Genomic DNA, 27,719 nt, shown 5'->3' on the forward strand with positions numbered 1-27,719 from the left:
TAAATGGGAAAATAAAAAAACAGTAGCGACCCCTTAGAGTTGAGCTATAGGGCTCGGGTTTGGTGAAATTTTTTTTTATATCAAATAGAAACATTTGAGAGGGTATCGGTTAAAAAAAAAATTTTTTTTTTGAATCACCCTATTCCATATATTCCATCTATCCATCGATTCTTGACTGATTTGGAAGATGGCAGTGTGACAATGATACAGAAAAAAGATTGTTAAGATAATTATTATCGATTAGGTGAAGCTTTACCATACATCGTTATCAAAGCAAAAAATAATTTCATTTATATGTTTTAAAATACAGTTGCAACTAATTTTTTTTTAGAGATAGATAGAATGAAAATAACAGTGATGGCCAAATAGAGAGAAAATTATAGACAGATCCATGTTTATATAGATTAAAATCATACTGTTGTAAATCATTCCTACGATTTCTATTCGTATCAATAAATTGCTTATTCTATGTTTAGATATTTTTATTACTTTCATTCTATTCTTGTAATGTATACTATTTGTAAGGAGCTATTCTATTTGCCAACTTCGAGCAATAGAAAAGTTCCTCTGTTCGCAAAGTCTATTGTTGACCTAAAAACCTAAAACAGATCTTGTAGGGGTTTATATGATATAACTGGGACACAAAAGATACTAATATGAATCAATACAATTTATCGCCTACACTTTCATTTCATATTTGTGCACAAAGTGGTAAAAAACATATCCTTGTTTTTTTTTTTCGAAAAAACCAAACTCGACTGACAGATTCTAACAGATGAAATAGCGCCATCTGTTGTTTGCGATTCAAAAGAAAGTCATTAAAAATGTTAGCTTAAACGAAATGAACTGTAATGTTATATAATACTAGCTGTCGCTGTCGGATATAAAAAAAAAAAAAAAAAACTTAAAGTAGCCTATGTATTCATTCAGACTATGTACTACATTTATTGGCATTTTCGGCGAGATACATTCAGCCGTTCTAAAGATACCTATTAACAAAAAACCATCCATCCATTTGCATTTCATAAACATTCGCATTTATATGATGTAGCACTTTCTTGTTCTAGAATATACTGAAAAAAAAAAAAAAAACAATGAAAAGTTATGGTGACTAAGATCTGATCACGTTATTTTAACTGTCTTTTTATAATTTCATCTCTCACGTACACTGCATGCGTTTATCTGATAGTGATTGCTGCGCATTGACATTTGCAGTAAGATTAAGAAGGTTGTAGTTGCGTTGCCTAGCTTTGATAGACAGAGTTGACGATGTACACAAGAAGAACATTCCTTACCTTATATCTACTCGATTTAATATGATAAAATAACTAATACTAAACATTATTTAAATTATAAACATACATACGTTAAAAACAAATCTAAATAATGCAGTAGCTAAGTCTGATTATCGAGATCCGCAAGCAAATTGCACCCGGTCACTAAATTACGACCAGTATAAATTGACTTCTGTCGGTATATACGATTTCTCCCTCGATACCAAAGTGTCAATGATCTTTGGGGAGAGCGACGGACCAGTGGTAAATTGGTCGGTGTCTGATTTATCGACTCGGTGGATCAACTTCTGCGAGAAATAAAGCTACGATATTAACTCTAGCCGGATAAGACTTAATATTTAGCCATCATTTTATAAGTATCACATACGTATAAGTTTCAATACACCATTTTTTTCTATTTGTTTGGCTAAAACTCAAATGACTCTAGTACCTACAATTTAATGAATGACATTATGAGAAGGAAAAAAATTAGTTTTTCATACTTAAGACTTTTTTAATATACATAAATCCATGTACAATCATTTTGATATAAAAGCACCCTTTCAAGGTAATATTTATAAAATTTATCATATACTATTATATCACACTTAATTGGAATAATTTACATCTTTAAAAATAACTACAAATAATAAAAAAAGAATTAAAAGCCGCGGATCAATATACACAAACGTTTTTTGGTTCTCTACAGCGATGCCCAATCAATCACGGATGGCCCAGTTTTTACGTACCTATTATTCTCGAAGGACAGGATTTGCAGGTGATGTCCCTAGATGGACTGTATAAAAAAAAACTTCCCAATACGTCCGATATATATACAGTTTTATGTTTTGTTGGCACGCCCGTTTTCAAACACACGGCGCTTCCTATTTTCAACTTTTTTTTAACCATGTTTTTAAAAGTCGCTTGCATGTTTTCTAGTCAATTAGTTAAAAAATATTCATAGATTTCTACGCTTAGTTTATTAAAAATACAGATAAGTAAGGAGATCAAAGTTATATTTAAGTCATTTTATGCACAAATCGTTTTTTCCGATTCGGATGCGATTAGCAATCATAATTTCTTCTTTCATGCGTAAACAATTAAAAGGTTCTATATCAAAGACGTCAAAGCCATTCGTTACTGTAGTTACGAAAAAATAAAAAGAAACAATTAAAAAAAATCCAAGACATTTCGCTATGATGGTTAATCTGACAAATGACATCCGACTAATTGTATCAATACAAGATGGCACCGAGGAAAGATACTTAGCAAGAGTTATTAAAAAAAATATTGATGTTTTCTTAGCATTTTACTTTTCTAATATGTTCAACTATACAACCAGATGAAGCTTTATTAAACAGAACAGTGAAAAGATAAAAAAAGTTTAATTTTAAGTACAACTGTGATAAAAAAAACTATACTCCAATTACAAATCGGATACATTTTATAGCCTGGAACCTGACATATTTCCTTTTTTTATGACTGACTGACTGATTAATTTATTAATTTTATTATAATGCTTCATACTTTTTTGGACTTTGTAAACACTGTCTACCTCATCGGCATGGGAGCGTTTTATAAATGTAGTTTTTTCATTCATTTTAATTTAATCTGGAAAATAAGCAAAAATTTAATTAGAAAATTATGAAAATTAACATTAAACGTAAATTAATAATTCGGAATGTTTAATATCGAATAATAAAAATGTTTAACGGCGTTGTATCATTAAAACATTGGTTTTAATTAAGTGTTCCCGTCAAAGCAAAGTGTCCAATTTTGTTTTATTTTAAGTGTCGTTATGGGTCAACATTGTAATTTTATACGACAGATATATTTAAAGCATTTAATATCTTGGGAAATCCGATCATTTTATTTAATACTCAACCACGTTCATTACTTAAATATCTACATTATTTTGGAATTAAAACTTTAAAAATAGAAACGGTAAAATAAATCTCAGTATTTCAGATTTTACTAAAATAGCTGGAGTAAATTGCGCGATGCAAAACATTTTCGTAAAACTTTGAAAGGTAGATAGATGCCTAATAACTTTTAACGGAAAAAGAGTTAGATTTCTCTGACAACAAAAACCTTTTATCGGCGCTCATCCAACGCTTTTGATGCGGAAGAAATGGTTCCGAACGGATACGACTAAGTGATTTCGTGAATCGAGTTTGACTGGCGCCATTCATCCAAATATACGGGAGTCGAGTTTACGACAAACTACAAACATGACTAACTAATAGGATCCGGTGAACGACGCACAATCGACTCGAATTCGACTCCTGACGCCCGCCGACTGTTCCCCTAAGCCCAAATAAAATGTCGTCATCAACTCCCTCTTTCCTCATCCCTCTAACCCCAGACATGCGCCCCTAAGACGTCGTAGGATGTAGAGTCGAATGTTCAAATCAAATTACAATTCTAACGCTAAAATAACCAGCGGACGTTATTTCTAATCAAAATAGATAAGCAAAATACTTACCATTTTATTTGACGTGATTTGGAATCTAACATAATAGTTTGAATAAACTTTTAGTAAATTCGTTATTTTTGGAGAAACATTAAAAGCGTAACGAATTCTGTTATATTAATTACAAAAGACAATGCTATTAAGCATCGTGTCGAATCTCAACTCGCAAACATGAAGAATATTTATTTTGCCGCCACCTTTTATAATGCAGACGCATGCGCGATCTCGAAACGACCCGCAGTAAAACGACTGGTCACGTGACTCGACGCGGCATTCGCTCGGCGCATTTCGGCAGTCGTCGGTGAACCGCTCCAGTGAGAGCGTGTCCGTGCAAGTTACGTCGGTAATCACATAAATGTCAAATTAAACGATTTCGTCAAAAAAACATGACATGTGCTTCGCGCCGACGTAAACATACGTTATTAAATTGCTTTATGTCAATCGGTAGTGCGTATATTTCTTATTAACCCAGTTTAGTGTTTAATTTTTGTGTAGCAAATTTATAGTAGCCGTTCATGTAAGTGTTTTCTGTTTTCGAGGCTCGCTGGAACGTTTGAGATGTTGCGATTTATATCCGTCTGTAGCGTATTTTAGAAGTGATGTGATATTGCTGAGGTTTTTTTGAGTGTTTACACGATGGACCGAGTAAGTGGCGTGTGTAGGTTTGGGGGGGTTGTGTCCGCGGTGAGGACTCGTACGGGACGAAGTAGACGACGTCTTACTGGACCAGGTCAGACGAATGAAGAAATGCCAGAGGCTCCGCGGCGCGGGCTCGGCGCGATCCTCGTGTTGGCCTGCATTTTGGTCTATCACAACAGTCTATACTGTGGCTTCGTCTTCGACGACATCAGTGCCATAAAAGAGAACAGAGACTTGCGGCCGCAGACACCAATCTCAAACATCTTCCTGAATGATTTCTGGGGAACTCCTATTCATAAGGTAAATAAGATGTTAGATGGCAATCAATTATTCAGATATGTCTAAATAATCTGATAATGAGGGTCAACGAACAATGATTCACCAATTTTGTTGCTTTAAAAAACTTTTTTTTATTTCCGACTTCATATTTTACGTCACGTTTTATCACATCATACCGTATAAATTAGGGAAGACACAGACATTTATACATTAATAACGAAAGAAACGAAACAATACTGATATTATAAATGGGCAAATTTGGATGGATGGATTTTTTAAATGGTAGATTCAGAATGGTTATCATTTATTGATGAAATTAGGCACAGATCTATAATATAGTCTGAAACAACACATAGGTTACTTAGGTATTAAGGTAGGCGACATGTAGTTAATTACACTTAATTTAGTTAAACATATCGCTGCGTATGTCGTTAAAATGTGATTCTAATCTTAATTTATCAGAAAAAAAAATATCTGAAATTCCTAGTAAATTATAATATTTAAGACTCGTGTTGAATTTATTGCGAATCGCCATTCTCGTAAAAAAGGCAATTTTCACGTAGGGAATATTAATTTATAACAAAATTCAACAAGATACCTACTAAGACATTAATAATTTTTAATGCTATTGAGCTATATTTCATTGAAAAACAAACAAACGGCTTCAGAAAAATCTACCTATTTAAATAAGAATTTAGTTTAATACATTAACAAATAACCATTTATCCATTGTTTTATGTACCGTCCCAAATAGTTTCAAGCAACACGAATTAGAGATTAAAATATTATAGAAACACCAAGGGGACTGGAGACGGTCTCTACTGGCTATTAAGGGGAGACATCTGTGTTTAGTTTATAACTGACACTGAAGTAAAATTATTAATCAATTTTGTTAAAGCTGTTATATGAATGTAATGTCTAACAAGATGGAGTAAGTAAAACATTATTGTACATTAAGAAATGCTACTGTTCACGTTTTTATTCATCCAGTATGCTACATTTCCGCGCGTTATTACCGCTATCAACGAAATAGCTTACTATAAAAAGCTAAATTAACATAATATTACGTGCATTCATAACTTCGCGTCGCGTCGCTGCGAACTTATAGCTGTTTAGAGACGAAATTCCGTTACGCATTAACTCGGGCATATGCCGTTAATCAAACATTTACACGGCGCAGGTAAAATAGCAAATTTATGGTTTAATCATGGGGAATGTTTCATACCGGTGCATTATACTGTTACCCGTATGGCTATTTTAGAGAGCAACGGCTTGCAGTCAGGATAGCATTGCCAAGGATAGCAACAGTCGATAAAAAAACACGCAGGCAAATTGAGAACCTCCTCCTTTTTGAGGTCTGTTAATAAAGATCTATAACCAGTTATTTTTGTAACTGAACCGGTTGTTGATTAGAGAAATAAAAATTGAATTAAGTATGCGATTTTTTTAACTTGATCTTAAGTCAACTACACAATTTTTTGTCGCGTCTTTTGTAGGTTCTGCACTTCTGTTGGTTTTATAAATGACGATCCTATCAGTTTGTACGTTTTTTTATTATGTTACATTTTATTTAAGTGTTTTTCCTTAAAATATTGGATTCTCTCATTTTAAGCAAAGATTTTGACAATGCTGACATGTCTTTGCGAAGTTTGAAGACAGCAGTTACAAGGATTTGCATTCCGAACATTTCTCGAGTCTCGCCGGAGAACATTTTCTATTATTAAAATTCTGAAGCGATTTAGCTGCATGGAATGTGATTGTTATTAAACGTTCGCGCTCCATTGAATTAAGAAAATTTAACAAGTTACCTTTTATTGAAACCATTCTTGGAGAACCTTTTTAGTTGCTGGTTTATATAAGTATAAAAGCGCAATGATAAAGGTTTAAATTGCTGCAATTATAGTTTTATCAAAATCTTAAGATTTAGAAGACATTACAACTTGGTTTAGCTTCTTGGACTGATAGGATGATATGCGTTTGCGAGGATAACACGGATTAAACAAGATTTAAAGAGTTAAGTAACAGTCACAATCAAGAATTGGAATGTACAGTAGTTTAGCGCTTGGATGCCGATGTTTCTTAAGAGTTAATTGCAATTTCTCTAATAATTCCTTAGAGATACCAACGTCCTCCATTTTTTTTTCTGATGGAATGGATTTTGTAGACTAAGAATGGTCTGCAAACTGGTTTCGGATGAGGAATGAATGGCTATTACAACTAGTTTAATATAAAATTGACCGTGTACAATGGCTGGATATGGTAGAATCTAATTTCATTTAGAAAAAAAAGCTAATCAGAATAATTAAAAAAGTTTTTTTTATCTTTAAACCAATTACATTTAGTTATTTAAATCAATTAGAATTAAAGACACTTTTTAATTACAAATTCTGTTTGAAACTTTAGTAACGCTTTTTTGTAATGAACATTAAACAATTGGAAAAGCCAAATAATATTTTAACGCTTATAAATATGTGATTAATAACTTAATTTTTTCAAATAGAAATTATTTTGTTAGTTGCCAGTTGTTTTCGTAAACAAATGATCATTTAATATTTTTCAAGTTTTTTTTTCATTGTGAATGGCTTTCGTCCAAATTCAAATATGATAAAATATGAATTACATAATAAAAAAATATAAGAAAACATTCAGTCAGCTGTAACAAGATGTAACTTTCTCGTTTAGGTTGTCGGTTAGACATTTGAGTATAATTTTTGTACAAATCAATACAAACAGCGGGAACGAGCAATTCGTTTCAACGAACCCTTATATATCACGAGCGAGCAATACGAGATGTATTCTGCGGCTTTGAATAATGTATACATAATCGTCACCCTCCTGTTTACTAAGTTCTGTTCCGTTGAACAAATACTTAGATATGGATACATAAGTTTTTAACTTATACGATTATAATAAATTCAGTAACCATACAAATATAATTCAGAAAATAAAATTTAAAAAAGGTACGAAATTGTTGTGGACAGTGAAACACACAGAACAAATTCGCCTACAAGTTTTTTTTTTAAGAATCATACACCGTACTGTTAATCATATTACTTACCTAATACTATAACCAAAGGTCACTTTCACTGTCAAAGGTAAAAAATAAATCATGTGTCCATAAAATTAGTCAAAATTCTAAAGTAGTTTTTTATTATTTCAACACAATAGAAAAGGTTAAATTATTGTGTGAATAATACATTAAGTAAATAGCAACACTGAATAACTTAGAAATCAATTAACTTAATGGTCTGAAAGATAACGAAAGCTTAGTGAGGGCCTAAAAGTTCGCAAACAAAAATTTCTCATTGACGCTTCAACTGAAACGCAGTTGAAAAAAGTTCGCCGACTGACATTGATGGATGCGACGCGGACTCCAACTTTACTTTGAGCCGAACTCTACGAATCGAGTTCGGGAGTCGCAATTTAATAACGAGCTACTTCGCAACCAACTCCGCGAGATGCATAACTGAAGTCTCCACCGCTTCGAAAACACGTCGCACCGTGTTTTGCTACGGAACGTGCTTTGGTTTTCTAGTTTTCTTTGGTGGTTGTTCTATTTTTAAAGTCATCTAACGATCTTTCCTGTTCTAAGTAGTAAAGACAAAGAAAGTTGCAGTCCATTTCAAAAGTTATTAACAGTCCAAAGACTCTTATTCCAGCAACATTAGGTTATGTTATATCCATATAATGAACAGACCAAATCTAAAAGAAAAGAATTGTTAAAAATAATTAACATTGACAAAAACGAACAAACCATTAAACCTGTCAAACTCAAATAAAACTGTAAAGCGGCTTTAAAAGACATTCAAAACGCCAGAGATGCCTATAATTCAACGCGCAATAGTCAGTTTGGTCGGTTTGCGGAATAAAACGTTAATCACTCCTCGGAACCTTTCATAAATCCGACACGTGAAATGAAAGTAATCACTTATCTAAAATACTAAACAACGCAGGCTTGGTTTAGTGTTGGGTTTGGATTCGTTTACTTTTTTATTTAGATTTTTTTACCCCACTATGGCTCGAACAGAAATAATGTATATTAAGAACAGTTGTGATTTAATTATAAGCATTGTGATGAATGACACAAGATGAATAACGAATCTTAAAGATAATTCCCTCTACTTCTTTTATAAATTCGTGAAAGAATTGATAAATCTTTACATTACTTACGTAAAGATTTTTTTTTATTATTAAATGGCTGCATGGCTTAAAACGCCTCGGTCATTACACTTTTTCTTTTTATTCGATTTCAGTTCTTTGTAACTCGAAATCATACGACAGTCGAAACACTAGTGCTATTTCTGTGAACTTTATCAGCGCTGTAGCCTTCAATTTTTCAGCTTGTCCATTGTTTTTTTCTTCTTTTGCAGAAAAACATTAATGACAATCGTCACGTTACAATGGTGCGGGAAATGGCCGAATTCAAAAGTTTTTTTCTCTTATGTTTTCTTTGTAAATGTTCTGGGAAATGGAATTTACTTGGTGTTTAGTGTTCGAAGTAGGCAAATTGAACTGTATAAAAGACTTACTGATTTTACGTTACTGGTCTCACTACTTCTACAATATGGTATTAATTAATAAAGTTATGCTTATTTTTTTAAATAAAATACCTGTGATTTTTAAACAAAACAGAATTAAACCGACTACAGTGTGGTACACGTTGAATTAGGTTACTGGAACACTCAAAGCTCAATATAGCATTAGAACGAAATCAACGGCACAAATCCAATTAATTTCACGTTGCATTAAGTCATTTAGCCTGTTGTTATGAGGGAGAGTACCCACTTGAAACTAGATAAATCTAACTGGATGAGGCCGAGAGAAGTGTAATCCAAATCCATCATTTTTGCTAGAAATAGATGAAAAACAAGAGATTTCTTATGTAGTCATATTAAATATTTTAACAATATTTAGTATATCCAAAACCTCCATAGCGTTTAAATGAGTGAAATTTTAACATCACCTTGATTTTATAAATTCTATATTTACAAAGCACTGCTTCTAAAACTTATAAACATATGTTTTAAAAAGAAATGGATAAAAAATTCACGACCTTTCGAAAAATTCGCAATGCTTCTATTCAAAAGCTTTCTTCAAAGTATACTGATTGGTCTTAGCGTGATTTCTCTCGATATTCTGAAATATCGCCGTACAATAGCAGGACACCGGTCAACGGATTTACTTCCAGCCAATCAACTGCACGCGTCTTACGTAATAAATTGAAAATAGTTTACATAAACGCATAAAAACTAAATCAAGGGCCTTGCTATTCTGATCTTATCCTTCGACAACTTTTAAATCTGCTTATTTCGCATGGTAAAAATATAACTTGGAACAGAAGTATCGGACATAAATTTTATAGGTCCCATTATAATAATTGTTGTTCGAAATGCTACGGAACAAATTCTAACGAATAAAGAATTCATCGCTATACAAGAAAGCAGTAAAGCCTGGCACGTTTCCGAGACAACATGAAACTACGTAAGGATTTAAATTCTCGACGGGTTCTTACTTGTTACGTGTCGAATTCTTTCCACAAGAGCACTATCTTAGTGCTAGTCTTGTGCGGAAATACTTTTTCAAATTCTTTGCCGATAATGATGCACTAACAGTAGCAAAATTAAACGATCTACTAGATTTTAAATTATGAAAGCTAATAAATACTGGGTCCATGATTATACGACTCTTACTTCTCTCGCCCTCATCCAGTTTATATGATTATGACCTTGATTTATATGACAGTCTATATTCACTAGAAAAGTAGACACAGCTATGTTTTTTCTTGATTATCTATTAAATAATATTAGAATTTGATTACGTTAGTAATATATGTGACCACACTCTTCAAGACCGTTTACAATAGTCTGGAATATTACGGGAAGCTGGATCAAAAGTAGGTACATAATTATCAATATAGTTAAACATGTACTGAGAATAGTGTAACTACGCCTCATTGCGAGACTGCTTTTGCAAAATGGAAAGCAAGATGAATCGGATAAACTTGGTCTGATGGGTCGAAATTAACTTTTACGTTTAGTATTTCCTGTAGATAGAGCCTTAATTAATCTAAATTCTACGCCTTATTCTTATTCTATTGCCTGTGTATAAAGTCATTTAAATATGTAAATAAATTTGGTTATTTAACAGGATTTATAATTGAGTACTGGTTAATAAAAGTGAAGTAATTAATTAATTCACTAATGACTTTTGGTGATTGCGTGACATTCGACCATACTTGTAATTTCTTCGGCCTTTTTCAGACATTCATTTGGAAGCGAATAATTTATGAGGCGCCCGTCGTCTACTGAAGTCGTTTACTGGTGCGATATCTCTGAAGTATTGGATATTACAATGACTTTAACTAGCAGTAATCATTATATCAACTTCAGCCTTTGACTTGAACTTGATGTTATTGAAATGCATTATTTTACCGTCGGTTCCTGAGAACAAATCTCCATTTAAAACATATAGCTATCTCTGTTTTATTTTCAAACATAATGACAAGGATGACGATATGTTTTTTACAGAGATTTTGGTCTAAGAAACCCACGGTTTATTTTGCACTCATAACTTATTGCTTGACTGTCAGAAGGTAATTTTTTATGGTATCATGATCCGTATGAATATTCGTAGATTTGTACGTATTCATTCGTTCATTGTGACCACATAGCTTAAACGACTTGAATGAATTTGAACAGTAGTGAAGTGTCATTTGATTTTTATTGCTCAGAATGTTATAGCCGTAAAGTAGGGCTATTTTCATAAATTAATTACTAATTATCGATGGTAATATCGAAATATTTCGGAAGGATTTGTTATTCCCATAATAAAGTGAAAGTAATAAGTATTTTCAACTCTCGGTTTTCCATAATTTTGAAACAAAAGGCCTAAAGGGCCTTCTTCTTGCAGCCTACATTACATCACATTTGGAATTAGGTTACCAGAGCGCTAAGTTCTTAACTCGACATCACGGCCGCTGTAGAGCACGAGCCATTTGAGATCACTGACATAAATACATAAAATTATTTTCAGTTTCATACGGTTTCTTCTGTTCTATCTTGTTACCAATTGAGGTCATGTTACAAGGGAAATTTCGTTTTCAAAATTGACCTCGAAATGAAAGTAAATCCAAATACAAAATTTAAGCGGTTTCATGTTCAGTTAGGCAGTTAGTTTGAGAATTCTAGACTAAAGGAATGCTTAACTGACAATAAAACCACTCTGAGTGTTGAAGTTTCACTAGTACTAGTGGATTTCTATTACACTTCATGTAATCCTTACTATTGTTAAAAGATTGTCATCGGCTCACCTTATATAAAAAAATGTTGTTGCTGCTTATAGCGTGACCGGACCTTTGCGTGGACTTAGCTTTTCAAGTAATTCATTGTGCGCTAGTTATTTACGGCGTGCGCTTACCGTCACTGGGTTATGGAGCATTAAAATTGTTTATTAGCCTCCGAATGTGGTTCTTGCGTTAGTAAAACGTACCCATTTATTACAAACAAAGAAGAAATCACTTGGATTGTTAAACAATGTAAGAATAAGATCTTACTTAACTATGACGTGTGTTAGTATCGTCTACTATTGGTGTATGTTATGAACATTTTAACTCTTTTTAGCCGACTTCAAAAAGAAGGAGGTTATCAATTCGACTGTATTTTTTTTTTTTTTTTTTTTTTTTTTTTTTTATGTGTGTTACCGCGATACTCCGCCCCTGGTGGTCCGATTTTGATGAAAAATATTTTAATCGAAAGGAAGTGCTTGCAGGTGGGTCCCATTTTTTGTTTTTTTTTTTTAAATAACTAGAAGACTAGTAGATTTTGAATATAGCTTCAAAATTTGATGCGAAAATTAGGGACATTTTTGCTTTCAGCGCTTACGTAGGCTAAACTATAAGACCTACATAAAAATGATGTATGGCGAATTGTAGCTCTTTAAATGTGCTAAATAAAAGTCCGCGATAGCATATATCTATCTTTTATAGTTTTCTCACAATAACCATTCTTTTCTTTACGAAACATTAATTAAATTCTTGCCCTATTTCCGACGCTATTATTCAAGTTCAGTATTAACCCTTATGTAAATAAATATGTTCATTATCAAGAGAATTTAATGTAGATTATATTTGCAATTGAAACTATATCATTCTGTCTAATAGTTTAGGAGATATCGTAAGAATAAAATTACGCGGAAACGAAAAATGCTACTCGAAAAGCACAATTTTGCTTTCTGGGCTTACGTAGGTCAAACTATATGACTTACATAAAAATGATGTATGGAGTAATTATAGATCCTTAAATTTGCTAAATAAAAGTCTATGGTGGCGTATATCTATCATCTATGGATGTCTCACAAAAACCATGTTATTGTGAACAAACTTCGATTAAAATGCACACGAAAAACAGCGTCGTAAGCTTACGGCGCTATTATATTATATTCGATATGAATCCTTATCCAAATAAATATGTTTGATGGCTAGAGTATTAAATGCAGATTACATTAGCCTTTAAACTATGTAATTCTGATCAATAGTTTGGGAGATATTAAATAATTAAAAACTACGCGCATTCGAAAAATGCTACTGCGGCGCGCGGCTGGACTAAATTAAAGGCACGCTACGATGTATTAGTTCGGTAATTTTCAATTTGTATACCGATTTTGATAATTATTTCATTGTTTAAAGGATAAGTGGTTATCTGCTGCATTCTAAATTAGTTTTTGAATTGAAGTACACACATATCAAATAGGAAAGTCCTTTTTATCTTTATTTGTCTTATTTATGTCTTTATACGTATTAACGAAATTTGTAATTGAACTTCAAATTCACTAAAAATTGTGAAATAAAACAAAAATTTTAAGAAAAAAAAATAGCCGACTTCAAAAAAAAACAATCTCAAACAAAATGCACTCAAAAGTAACCTAAAAAAACCAATTTCAAACAAAATGCACTCAAAAGCAACCTAAAAAAACAAATTTCAAACAAAATGCACTCAAAAGTAACATAAAAAAACAATTTCAAACAAAATGCACTAAAAAGAAACAAAATAATGTCATGAAAACTCTCTAAACTCTAGTAGTTAGTAGTAGGGGCTCAGTTTTCCGCAACTCCGAGACAAGCGCGTATTTTGCGTGTCTCTAAACTCTAAAGAAAGTTCTCTTCTTTCTTGTAACATGTCTATATTGTATAATTATTGTTATTTTGGAGTCGGTTTCGGCCTAAGTAGGGACATAAACGTAAGTATGTCTAATACATCTCAAATATAAAATGTCATCTATTTACTTCGGCCGACACCGACTGCGAAATAACAATAATTATACAATATAGACATGTTACAAGAAAGAAGAGAACTTTCTTTAGAGTTTAGAGACACGCAAAATACGCGCTTGTCTCGGAGTTGCGGAAAACTGAGCCCCTACTACTAACTACTAGAGTTTAGAGAGTTTTCATGACATTATTTTGTTTCTTTTTAGTGCATTTTGTTTGAAATTGTTTTTTTATGTTACTTTTGAGTGCATTTTGTTTGAAATTTGTTTTTTTAGGTTGCTTTTGAGTGCATTTTGTTTGAAATTGTTTTTTTATGTTACTTTTGAGTGCATTTTGTTTGAAATTGGTTTTTTTAGGTTACTTTTGAGTGCATTTTGTTTGAGATTGTTTTTAAAGTATCCAAACCGCAAGGAAAGGTCGATTATCTTAACACTACGATGTTATTGGCTATCATTATATTATGCCATAAATTCAACAGCTCCGATCAAAATTCTTATTCCATAGCATCAAAGAACTAATTAGACGATTCCAAAAGTTAGTGTTATAACTCTGTACAGAAAGTTAGTTGTCCTCACACAGGATTGTTGGTGCTTCGAGGTAAGTTTTGTTTAGTGTTTCATATTCGCGTTTCATTTTCAACAGCGTGGAATAGTTTCGTAACAAGTGATTTTAGCTAAAGGGAATACTTGTATGTTTGAACATGCAAATTAATTTTGTGTTCGTTTTACGAATTAAATTGTATGCTTTCATTTTTTTTTCACTTTAATTTGGGATTGGATACTTTTTCTTCTATGCTTACGTGTCAGTTGTTTTCAGGCACTTCTTATATCCCCATTCTATGGGTTGTTAAAAATCATTTCGATTAACAACTTTTTATGACATTCCCTACCAACACTGCAACTCACTTCTGCAACTTTTATTTCTTCATTCCTTCGTTTTTACATGGCCAAAATACCGACGCATACCATTTAAATCACAACCTCCTCTTACAAGCTACTCAGATTGTCAAGCGTTATACAAAAAGTTTTAGTATAAAAGCTAGTAATATCTAACAAATCTATTCTCTAGAGTTTACAACATATACCAAAATGAAATAACTATGTTAGAAAGGAAGTAGTAAAGACGGGCACGTCCGCAAGACAAAGCATGAACGACGCAAGGATTTGCAGACGTCATGGCCCATTGCGGTCCGCACTCCCCGCACTAAGTCGAACGAGACGCTTGTTATTGGATTTGTGAGGCTGTCGGCTGGCGGAGGTGGATTGGAGAACTGATACGTCAAGGTTGAGATGAAGGTTAAGCTATAAATGAAGAACAAGAAAGATGTATGTTTTTAGAACATAATTTGAAAAATTACTAAATCCAATTGACTAGTTAGCTAATTGTTTCTAGTGTCTATGTCACTGCAGCTGTTATTTAAATAAAAGTATATCGTTCCACAAAGCTTTTAGCCGCACGAATACGTAGTCGCCATTAATTTGCAGTGATTAAAAACGCATGTTAAACCCACACTCAACAGAGACTAAAGGGAGTACGGGGTGACAATCACACATAAATTATTCACCTGTACACAGGGGATTTCACTCACCATCAAGTGACAGGTTCGCGCGAATCAGGTGTTACACTTCGATTATTTTATACTGAAACTATCCATTGGTTGCACGCAAGCTTTCATTTTGCACTGCAATAAATGTTCTTATACTATTAATTGGGATCAGTTCTTGTCAATTATTATTTATGTTCCCATTTTATACGCGGTTACGTCAGTGACATCGATTGATTGGCGAAATAATCGCTTTTTTAATTTAAAAACACCTATCAAGTGCGACTCGGACTCGCGCACCGAGGATTCCGTACAATGTATATATAATAAAATTTGTTGCAATATAATTTAAAATATTTTAATTGAATAAAAAATGATTTATCATAAGCTATTGATATTTTATTAGTTTTGCCTTTTCAAAACATTTGTGCAAAACGAAATATTAAAGTTTTTATTAATCAAACTTTTTAGTTGTACAAAAAAGGTCCTTGGACTACGTCAGCTCGATTCGTGTTTTAAAACGCTCAAACAAAAGCCATATAAAATACTAAAAAGTTCTGTTAGTTGAGTATGTTTTAAAGAATGTATATTATATAATATATAGTTAAGGATAAGTTAGGATAAGTTTTACTTGAATATTAGTTATCTACTTAATTTAACGTGTTCAATGATTATGACTTTTATTTTAATACTTAATTTTCTATCTAAATTAAAACTATTGATAGAAAATACCTGTCTAAATGATGTCCTCGTTATTATCTCAAAACCTACTGAATAGGTTACAGTAATATAGACTGTGATTTTGAAGAAGACGAAGACCTGTTGTGGTGTCGCAAATAGTGAAGAATAATGTCAGAGATTCCTCTGTCCTTTTACAACTGTTGTTTTTTTTTGCTTTTATAGTATTACCATGATAGATATATTTCTCATTCCATTGTATTATTTCAAGGATTATTCAACGCGTGCAGCGTTGATCGCGTGAACGAATCACATATGACATAGTAACTTTTAAATCAAAAACAAAAATGTCCGACCCATTTCGTATGTTGCGTGAAACGTAACACGTAGCGGAACTCACCCTATGCTAATGTTGTCTGTTATAAAATATGTATGTTGCTGTTAATTAATATGGCCTGGTTTTGTAAGTGCTTTCACGTAACAGGTAATACATTTTTGTAAATCAACTCTCTCTGTCATCATGGCAACATTAATTTTTACGCGAACCGAAAAATCGATTATATCACATACAGTGGTCTAGCGTCGTTGAGTAAGGCATAGTTACGTATTTCAGTTGATGAAAATATTAGTTCTTACTTTTTCGGTTGCACCCTCAACTCTATTATAATAATGATTACGGACAACTCCATAGATATGTTTATTTTTTTTCCATTTGCAATACAGAAATAAATAATAATAGTAGAAGAAACAGTAATTATTATGATTAAAAGATATACAGAAATAAACAACGCATTGTTAGGCAGGTATCAGAGTAACAAAAGCTATTTACGCCAACAACTTTACTGCAGATATTCGCAACGTGAATTAGTGACATCTTATCTCAATCCCATCTCAATGTAAACGGGCGGCAGTCGCCTGTCCCAGGGACAAATAAACGGAGACATAAATCAACGTGAATGCACTAGATTTATCTTGGTTTTAAGCTTTGCTTTCGGAAAAGAGCGCGGCCGCCTTTAATGTGTTTGTTCTACGTTATAGAAAAACTTTCGCCTCTTGATATGCAAACGAATTTGATTGAGTTTACTTTAATTTTATACAATGTAGACATATCAATCATATACCGTTTGATTTGGTTAATGGATTTTAGTTCAGTGCTATATTAAAACTTTCTGTCTATTTTTCAGTTATGCTCTTTTTAAGGTATTTTAATTTATTATTTATTTATGGAGTAACCAAAGAGAATAGCAAACTTTTTGATTAAGGGACATAACTTAAGTTTATGCAATAACGATTTTTAAAAATGCATTGTTAGTTTTCGATGAACATTAAAGAAACGCATGAAAAAGGAAGCATACTTATTAAAAACGAACGTAATTAAAATTCATAAGCCGAAAACGTGTACAATACAGAAATAAACGGAGAAATATAAAGTCTATCATTACACACATGATTAGTTGGTAACGTGTTTTGTGTGTCGTGTCGCGTGACCGGAAGAATCGCCAACTTTTAATACCTTTTAGAAAAAGTTATTTAATGGATAATGTTATATTGTTGTATCAAACAATGTAATCGTTGGTTTCCACTCGAAACATACGTTTAAAACATATTATTATCGGATTCATTTGCCTTGAAAAATTGTTATATAATAATAAATAATAAATGTTTGTATTTTGTCAGTGGAGATTTACGGTTATAAAAACGGTAGATTTGGTATAAAGTTCAGAGTCCGCGTCTTCTTTTGTCAAACATTGAAATTGTATTTAATTCTTCTTTAGTAAGGACTACTACTAACTGTTGACTTTGAAACGAAAAAAATGCTTTGATTATTCGTCAGCGTGCTCTTCAAGAATATGTTCTATTAATTACCCAGAGTTATAGATTACCAAACAAAGTTTTCCTGGTTATAATATTAAATATAGATTTAGCTGTGCTATAGCGAGGTATATCCGCGTCGCTTGAAAGCTTTAATTGAAAACTCATCCGTCAGAGTTTAGTATGCGTGAAGAAGTAATTAAAAGTTTTGAACTTAATTTAGAAATTTTGTTTTCAATATATGACAATGGTAACATAATTAATCAACTCGTTACGTCTCATGAAAGTATTTTGATACTTCTATAATTGAATACGAATTAAAAACAAATTTTAAATATTACGGGATTTTATGTGTTAAGCTAGTTTCTTTTCTATTCTATTATTTTCAGCGTCTTTGATCATTGCGTTGGATAATCTGTGTTGAGAAATGGTTTCAAACGAATTCTTATTTCATCTGACAGCTCTGTTAAAGCTACATTTTGCGGCCTGACTTTTGTTTTATTCTGACGATTTTCGTTTTTTTTATTACAGGTAAATTTGCCGTAAATGGTGTTAGGCTTGCGTTGACATTGGCTGACATTGGCTTTCGCAAAAAATATAGAATCTCTTTTAATCATTGACCGCAAACAGTGAAGTTCCTATTTTTCAATATTAAAATGAAAGTAAAAATATTTTATCTCATATTGTAATGAGAAGAAAGAAATAAATTTTCCATGTTTAAAGGCAGTTGATGGCGCTATTAACTTTTGTTTAAGTTGTAATCAGGGGTCGGAGCACTTGTAACTCAATTTCCATCTCGATGTGACTGTCAACAGTCAACTGTTCAGGCCTCCGGTCATAATTTGAACTGCAAAAATATTTACTCTGAACATTATTATCGCTCGAAAAGAGCAATATTGCCTTTGAGAGTACTAGGATGAATTCATTTGTGCACTTTTTGACGTTATGCCTACTCATTCTTATACTCTATAGAGAGGCTAAGAGTCGAATCAAATCTGACTTTCATCGAATACCTTATGCTGGTTCTACCGTGACACATACGAAAGACATTTGTCATTCCAACATTTGCTTAATTTACAGAGCAGCAAGTTATAATTGTGACTTATCATCCTTTTTATGTGGAGCTCGTCTTGAATACCCTGGTCTACATTAACCATAGAGGTTTTTTATTATAATTTGAATGTTATTCGCTTTTCCATGATGTGAGTTCTGTACCTACTCTAAACTTTTATCTGTTACAGATATTTCATTTTCAATTTACTTATATTTAATATTAAAACATAAAAACATGATCCGCATTGAATTTAGTTAAAAGCTTTGTTATCTGTTGTATAAGTATTAAAAATATCCCTTCTAATATTTTTTCCATGCATAAAATGTATTGGAGGTTATTCTAGTATCAGAGGTTTTCTCATTTAAAAATTGCTATATTAAGGTTTTTATTATTTCTGTTGTATTGCTGTTCGTACATTTCGTGATTAAAATTATAGCGGAATGCTTTCCGTGGTAAAAATAAAACATTTTATTCGTCATAAATGGAAAGTATTGTTATAAGGCCAAGAACGTTTACATTTTCTCTTTGCAAAGATTATTATTAACATTGTTTTTGAAATATAATAAATATATTGTTTATCACTGAAGCGTGATTATAATTCGATCAAAGTGTTGATAAATATAACAATCATAGTTAATGTCAATAAAAAGAAATAACAAACAACATAAGTATGGTGACCACAAATAGCATGCCATAAGAGGATAACCTCTTATGGCATGCTTTAATAATAAAAAAAATTACATCTCTGCTTTATTTTATGAATGATGATCTTAAACTGTAATTTATTGAATACGTTGTACATCTGTTTGGAATAAATTGTATTACGATGTTCATACTAAAATATTTCTTATTACTAACAGTTCCTAGAAAATTCAGCGCATGTCGACCGCAGAAGAACACGTTTTAATAAATATTTAAGTAAGAAATTTGCCTGTTTAAGATGTCACCGAAATAGATCTGCTTTGTAGACGTTATTTTTATTTTGAAACTAGCACTCGTGTTCGTTAGTGTAAAATAAATAAATATTTAAAAAAAAGTAGTCTACTATGCCTTCCTTAAAAGTCTCGTCATCAGCAACACACACACATCAATATAAAGACACGCCAATTTTTATATATGTATGTATTATTTTTTTTTTCTCTTTTCATAACAGTTATTTAATCTCTTTAGCAACAAAAGCACTATCATAATATGAGCATCTCCTGATTTCTAGTACTTATTTTATTTGTTTATTGTTGTATATGTTTTATTCTCTAAGTATTATTTATTACAATTGTAATCTATTTTCTTACAAAAATGTACCATTCAATAACGTGAAATTCGTTGGTTCCGTGACCGGACCTTTGCGTGAATAAATAATTTCAACGCTCCTTTCAGGAAATAAACTCGTACGAGTTATTTACGAGGTCGCATGGTCACACGACACGATGCTACCATTTGTCGTAAATTAGTTAGCGTATTGAAATAATAGTGGCATGGTATTGTAACGACTTTTTGTATAAGCCTTTGTCCAATTCCCTATGAATACATGACATTCACAAATAAATTACATTGTTGTGTGATCTTTTTTTTAAAAACAAACGACAACCTGAAGTGGCCATAGAATTAGTCACGCAATTTAAAAACTTAGGTACCTGAAATAAACATGTTTTTTTATAGATTTTTGGTGATTAACGCGTTTTTTAGTCAACTTATCATAGAAAGGATACATAAGAACATCGTTATGAATACCATTTGATAGTCCAATGTCGGATATAAGCTTTGGGAACAATTCACATACATAATTCACTTAACATCATTGTAGTTTTTTTAATCTATTTTCGTGGTTTAAGATGGTTCAACTGAGAACTACAAAAATGTTCACTGAAATTGATGACAGAATTTATTATTATTTCATTCGCTGTATCTGCCCTACCACGAATTTGAGTATTGACTATAAATATATTAACTAGCATAAAAATAGCTCTAGTCTTTGATGTGCAAGCTTAATAGAATTCACTATCAGTCAGGAAATAATTAGTAAGTAAAGACTATAATGCTACTCTACTGTAATCCTTAAATACACAGTTCTCAAGTTAAATACCTTTAAACGTATCAGTAACTGTTTAAACGCTGGCAGTAACTTTGAGTACCATCAATTAATTGAATTCCTTATTTGATTTAAAGTGTTTGAGTTACATTAAAGTTAAAGTGTGTTTTGTTCTAGTAGAAATTAACTTATATGGAATGAGAATAATTCCCTATATAGTTACAAAATTTTATGCTACAAAAAAGGAGTAAATTTTATCGACATTAAAGGATAGGATTGTACAATTGCCTTTTACACGGTTTAAAAATCAATTATTTAATTTGCTGTTGGATAAATGCTATTATAGTGTTGAACACTTCCTAGCTGACAATTTACAAAATGTTGACCTAATAATAAATAAATAATTAATGACTAAAACAATCCTACTAATATGATTTTATATAATAAGGTTAAATTTGCATTCAATATAATATTTGCATGCCATACGTGGCAGAATATGTTTGTTCGTCTAATCATGTAACACCATTTGTACCATATTCTGGCAAATAAATTGATTATTATTATTATTATTATAGTCTTAAGCCCGCTACACGACTTTAATTTTAACTGAACAGTTCGACTACATAGTTAAAACTAAAGGTGTGTAACAAGCTTTAATAAATATATCAGTGTAATCTGTCACAGTCTGGGTCCCAATCCCTTTATAAATTGAAGGTCTGGAGGAAGTCCGACCACTGTGGGAACTTTTGCCTTAGTAGACCTCGATGTAGTAAAGTAAAGAATATTGAGAGACCCAATTCTTCTTCGCTTTTCTCAGAATCTAATGAGCTTATTATGTCTTTCATGAAGTAACGGGAACCTTCTCAGCGTAAACTGATCACGTAAAAGCCTTACCATATTTTTGAATATGAGAATAATTCCACAAACCAAAACTTATAAGTACAAGGTGCCTAACTTTTCGATGTCGAACTGCCGTCGAACTTTTCCATTGAACTAAAATGACGAATAAGCCTCATTCGCACAGGCGATTTTCTATTGCGCGTTAAAAAAGCGTTCAAATAAATAACTGCATTTTCATGTATCTATTCATACGTCAGCGGTTTTAAAACTCGACGTTTTTTTATCGCGCATTGTTGCATTTTAAGCCCTGGGCGAACGGAACATGAGTGATTTTAAAGTGTTTGTTGCTCGAGAGCCGCCAAATCTGAGTTTTAACGCAGCGTTAAAAAAGCGCCTCTGCAAATGAGGACTAAGTTAATTATACTTTGCGACAAAACAAATGAAAAACATCAAATGTCAGTTCATTTTAAGGCATAATATTGTATTGTTTTTATACCAAAATCAAGTGTTTTCGATGCACATTAATATTTATTTAAGTTTTATTCCCACACTTGTTCGCTTTTTGCAATTAAAATTACGGTTGAGTGCTTATTGTTCACAAATAAAAGTTTTATTGCTAAAACGAAAACAGTGTCGCCTGTGTTTATAAACGGTTTTATTCAAATATTGTTATCATGCTTTTATTATCATCTGTCGATTTTATGCGCCACGATTTATATTTAATAATTTTATTATGGATTTATTTGAATACTGTTTTTAAGGTCTTTATTAGATGTTTATTTTTGTTGGATTTTGTCTTTGTATGGATTATTATTATTGTGTCTTGATTCTTAGTTCTCTTGTTAGTATTTATGTGTGTGTAATATTTTTCCAAAACTAATGTTATAAATTTCCCAATATGTGTATCTTATGTTACATGAAATAAATAAATAAATAAAATAAATTTTATTGATCCACAAAAATTAACAAATAAGTTATAGCTTTAAATGGCTTACTACATGTCTGGTTAAATTAATGAATAAACTAAAAAAAAAACACGAATGTCAGCATTTTTAATTCTGTTTTATTAGGAACAGTGAAAATAATAAAATTGTCATCTTATTTACTTTATAGGTCTGGGTTGAGTCCCTCGAGGAATGTACTGGTTTATAAATTTAATCAAAAGTTACATTTTGTTATTAAAACTCGCTTTCATTTGCGTTATTATTTTATTTTTGAAAATACATTTTTGAATTAAAGACTAAGGTCGACTTATTTCAGTGTATGAGGTAGTTTGGTCCTAAACTTAATAACACGATAAAACAATAGTTAATTTTAACATGAAATTAAAACATGTTTTTGAAAGACGCCGAAACGTCGAAACGCATAGTTGTCCAACATTATGACGGTCAAATTATTGTTAGCTTTTCTAAGCGAAAAAGCGAACCGACCGCTGCACACAGACATCCGCAATTACAAATGCGTTGATCGACGGAGGATTGGACGAACAGGAAAATATCCTCTGCCTAAGCGTCCCTTCCTCCGTCAAATCCACTTTCCCTTTCCATCCTTTCCTTTTAACAAAAGGGTGGGAAGGGAAACTAAAATAAGGGAGACTAAAATTTGCCGGCCAATTCAAGCAACATATGTTGTTGTTGCCACTGTTGATTGATGACTGCCACTGTTGCCACTCCTATGATTTAATACATAATTTTATTTTCTAGATTTTTTCCACATCGACTGTGTTTTGTTATTATTTTTTCACCTTTTACAATCATTGTTTTTGTTCTTTTACTAAATTGTATCAGTAGGGTAAAGGCGAGATAGATGCCTCAGTAGGATAGATGCCTCATTTTCATAAAACCTAACTTCCCAAACTCGCGACTAAAAATTAATAGTATAACTAAGAGACGCAGGTACCCTGCACCTAAGTTAGCAATGGGCCGTGGTGCGGTGAAGATGCATTTCGCTTATTTTTGGATTTATGTCCGCGGCGAACTTAACAAACACGTCAAAGTTTTAAAAGTAAGTATTTGCTGTTGTATATCTTTATAAGTAGTTATTAATTCCGTTATATTTTTTATTACGTCAATATACTGATTCATCAAGCATGCATCTAGATGGAAATAGTAGCTCTTTTGTTTTTTATTTATTTAAAAACTACTTGGGCATCTATCCCTATCAAAAAGGATAGTTGCCCTGATTTTCCGGGGTATAGGTGCCCCTAGGGGCATCTATCCCTCCATTCACCACGTTGTACTGAATGCGCTTTGAACATATTTTTATGTTCTATTATATTTTATATGTGTTTATGTATATTTATATTTAGACTTCTTACTGATTGTAGCAGAACTATGCCACGAAAATACAAAAGAAAGGAAGGAGTCCGAGCTCGAGTATGTTCTTGGACTACAGAACAATTACAGTCAGCTTTCGAGGAATTGGACAAAAATACAAATTAAGGGGAAGAAAACTAAAGGTTTGCCGGTAAAGAGAACTAAAAGAGATGAACAGCATAAGCCTAAAGATACAAAGATAACTGCACAGAATGTTTTGAAAATTATAAACATACGAAGTCTCAATCTGACTGGAAACAATGTGTAGAGTGTCAAAACTGGCTACATGAAACATGTAGATTCTTCAGAAATTATTGCTCAAGATGTGGAAAACTAAAAGCTCTATCCGGTTAAGTATCATTTCAGTAGAATTACAAGATGAAGATCTTTTTGTGTATTTAATTTTTTTTAAGTAAAGGCTTTTATGAATATGCGTGTTGAAACTCAATAATTAATAAGTTATAATAAGAATTTCTGTTTTTGTTGAACAAATAATGTTAGAAATTTATTATGATAATTTTATTTGATCTCATAATTAGAATTAAATTGTAAAGATGACAATTAAAAGATTTTAAAAACTGCAAGATGCTTTTCATTATAAATAAAGCAAGACAATGACAAAAATAAAATATTATAATTTTACAGTATGAAGGGCATGTATCCCGCGCCGCAGGCATCTATCCTTGTTAGTATTTTCATGGTGGGGCAACTATCCATACGGGAAGGCATCTATCCTCAAAAATCGAGGTCCACAAAAAGCTAAAATCTGCAAAATCTGTCATTTATAGGCCCAAAAAGACAAATCATAGTAAAAGATAAAGAATTAAACTAGCTATATTAATAAACACTATTTATATAAAATTAATATTTTTTAAATTAGGCGTATATTTCAAAAAGTGGGGCATCTATCCCGCCTTTACCCTATTCAACGACACTTTTAGAGTATAGAAATTTACACTACAAAGACTGTGAATTGGACAGTTTGTTGACCCTAAAATGCGTGTATAAGTACTCTATTGAGATTGTAATTTGTTGCATTTGTAAGATTATTTTAATGTCTATATTGTGTTAATATTTCCCATTTAGGGTAGTGTGGTGCCGGCGGCCATCTGTCCCCTGACAAACGGGCGTGGAGGATAAATCAACGTCTATGTCGGATCGTGTTTATCTCGACGACAAACCTTTGCGCTCTGCCTCTGTACTGCAGAATGCGGGATGTTTGTTTCCCCCAAGCGAGTTACAAATTACGACTATTACAATGAATACGGATAAAGTATCAATACTCCAATATTACTATTTAAAAAAAAATGAATTTTTGAAACTTAACTTACTTCTTCTTATTACTTCTAATTTAATAATCTACATAAATATACACTTTCCCGCAAATAAAAGAAAATAGTACGAATGAAAATAACACGGAAGTTTTTTTTACGAAACGATCTCTACGTGGAGGCTATTCATTAAGGCCGGTAATTAAGAATAACAAATTCTATAGCGTAACTCAGTAACGACTTCCAAGCCTTATAAATAAACTCGGGACAAATGAATTACTTGAAAAGGTCATAGAATTACAAGTTAACTCCGAGGTCCGGTCACGCGAACTAACAAATTTGTCAATGCTTTTCATTTATTTTTATTTAAAAACAAAAAACAACGTTTATTTTGTTTTTAGTTAAATAATAAATTTTCAGACCTAGCACAAACATCGGAGGTAAGGTAAATAACCCAGTAATAACCCATCTGCTGATTTTAAATATGATAATTGCGGAACGGTGATTATTATTGAATCTATAATTACTTATCTTACTAACATTATAAATGCGAAGTTTAGATGGATGGATGTTTGTTGGAAGGTATCTCCAAAACGGCTCAACGTATCGTGTAGAGCATAGTCTGGAAGAACACATAACCTAAAAATTCAGTTTTTTATTATTCTGCTCGGACCGAGTCCAGGGCGAAAGCTAGTTTATAATAAGTTCTAAATATTAAGTATGTTTGAAAGTAATCTTGGAATAATATTTTGTAGATAAATCTCGCTAGGAAATAATTGTTTGAATCGCGGTCGCCGGCATGGCAGCGGACTGGGCCAGGAGGTAAAAGATAAATCATTTTTAGCTTGTCGAATGAAAACTGAATTAAGGGTACGTGGATGAAGTATGCGATATTAATTAATGTCCTTTTGAATATAAAATGTTCACGTTATTTCATTTTTTTTATGCGAATTCAGAAATTCATATAAATATTTTATGTTAAATTTAATTTAACATGAAATAATTAACTTAATTTTATTTAATTATGCCTACGGAAAAAAATTTTGCAATGAACTTTTACTGACATACAATATGTCAGAATACCCGTTAATTTGATTGTCTTTTGTTTTTTAATATTTTGATCACAAACTCTTTACACTTTCATTTATCTTCAACCTTGACGTTGGCGAAATCTTCTAAAAAACGATAGGGTCCAGAGGAAGAAGACATACAATAAAATTATATTAAATACATTTTTTACATATTACTGACATACAAAATTTATTATCAGCATAAATAAAGTATAGTTAACCTAAAATCAAGGAGTATAGATTTTAACTCGCACAACCCAACTTATCCTAAACTTTGTTAAATCATAATACCGTAAATCAAAACGCCGAGATAAAGATCTATTTGTCTGTTTGTGTTTAAATGCGCGAAGTTTGTCAGTTTACGATTTAACGGCAGGAGATGACTCTAATAACTCATAATATTAAGACTATATATAAACTATATATATTTGAATCCAATCTGTAATATTTAAAACTGATCATGTAATATTCTTGTTTATTATTTCGTATGTTTTATTTCGATTAGATTTTATTATTGTTTCTCGTTTTATATTAATCTATGTACTGCAAAGTATGCTATTGTTATTAATAAAAAAAAAGTTTCTAGTTTAAATGTTTGGTATGTAATCAAATGGAATGCGGCTAATTTAATTATTTAAATCCTATCCTACATTTACTTCCAATAAAACGTAACAATGGAAATAATGCGACATGATGTTGGCTTCAATTAAGTATGTTCATTGTTTCAATCCATGTTAATTCATTTAGTGTGTACCGCCGAAGCCTTAAATCGCTGCCATTTCCCGCATCGAATTTCAGTTGACGCTTCTATGTTTTCATTTAGAGGCTTATGAACATAAATAACATGGCTAAAAAGATTTGTACAGATTAATAGACTGATATTTGGACTAATTTCATTCTACGCCATCTTGTAATAAAAACTTTTAATTAAGTTGTCACATAAACGGTGTAAAAAACAAGTGAAAAATGACTCTATAGTTAAAGGAGGTGTAGAGTATTTTAAGGGATAATTTGGTAAACGAACCATCATATTGTAAATTGTCTCCGAAGACTTTTGTTCGAGTTTCCACTGATGATAACTATGTCTGTATAATATTGGAAATCTTTGGATACTATCTTGGTAGTTTGAACGGAGTTCAAAGTTGTGTCACGATAGGGGAGACAAAGTCTTGTACGT

The 27,719-nt window shown here is 31.9% G+C and overlaps 1 protein-coding gene across 1 annotated transcript in view; it reads left to right on the plus strand.

The window, feature by feature from the left end:
- The first annotated feature begins 4,034 nt into the window (after positions 1–4,034).
- The window catches only part of LOC106710619 (protein O-mannosyl-transferase Tmtc3), a 210,503-nt gene continuing 186,818 nt past the window's right edge, over positions 4,035–27,719 (plus strand). The window contains exon 1 of the mRNA XM_045678114.1: positions 4,035–4,686. Within this exon, the coding sequence (XP_045534070.1) occupies positions 4,384–4,686 (303 nt within the window). The 5' untranslated portion in view covers positions 4,035–4,383. The remainder of the gene's footprint in view (positions 4,687–27,719) is intronic.

This window comes from Papilio machaon, chromosome 5 (assembly GCF_912999745.1).
Source record: "Papilio machaon chromosome 5, ilPapMach1.1, whole genome shotgun sequence".
NCBI classification, from domain to species: domain Eukaryota; kingdom Metazoa; phylum Arthropoda; class Insecta; order Lepidoptera; family Papilionidae; genus Papilio; species Papilio machaon.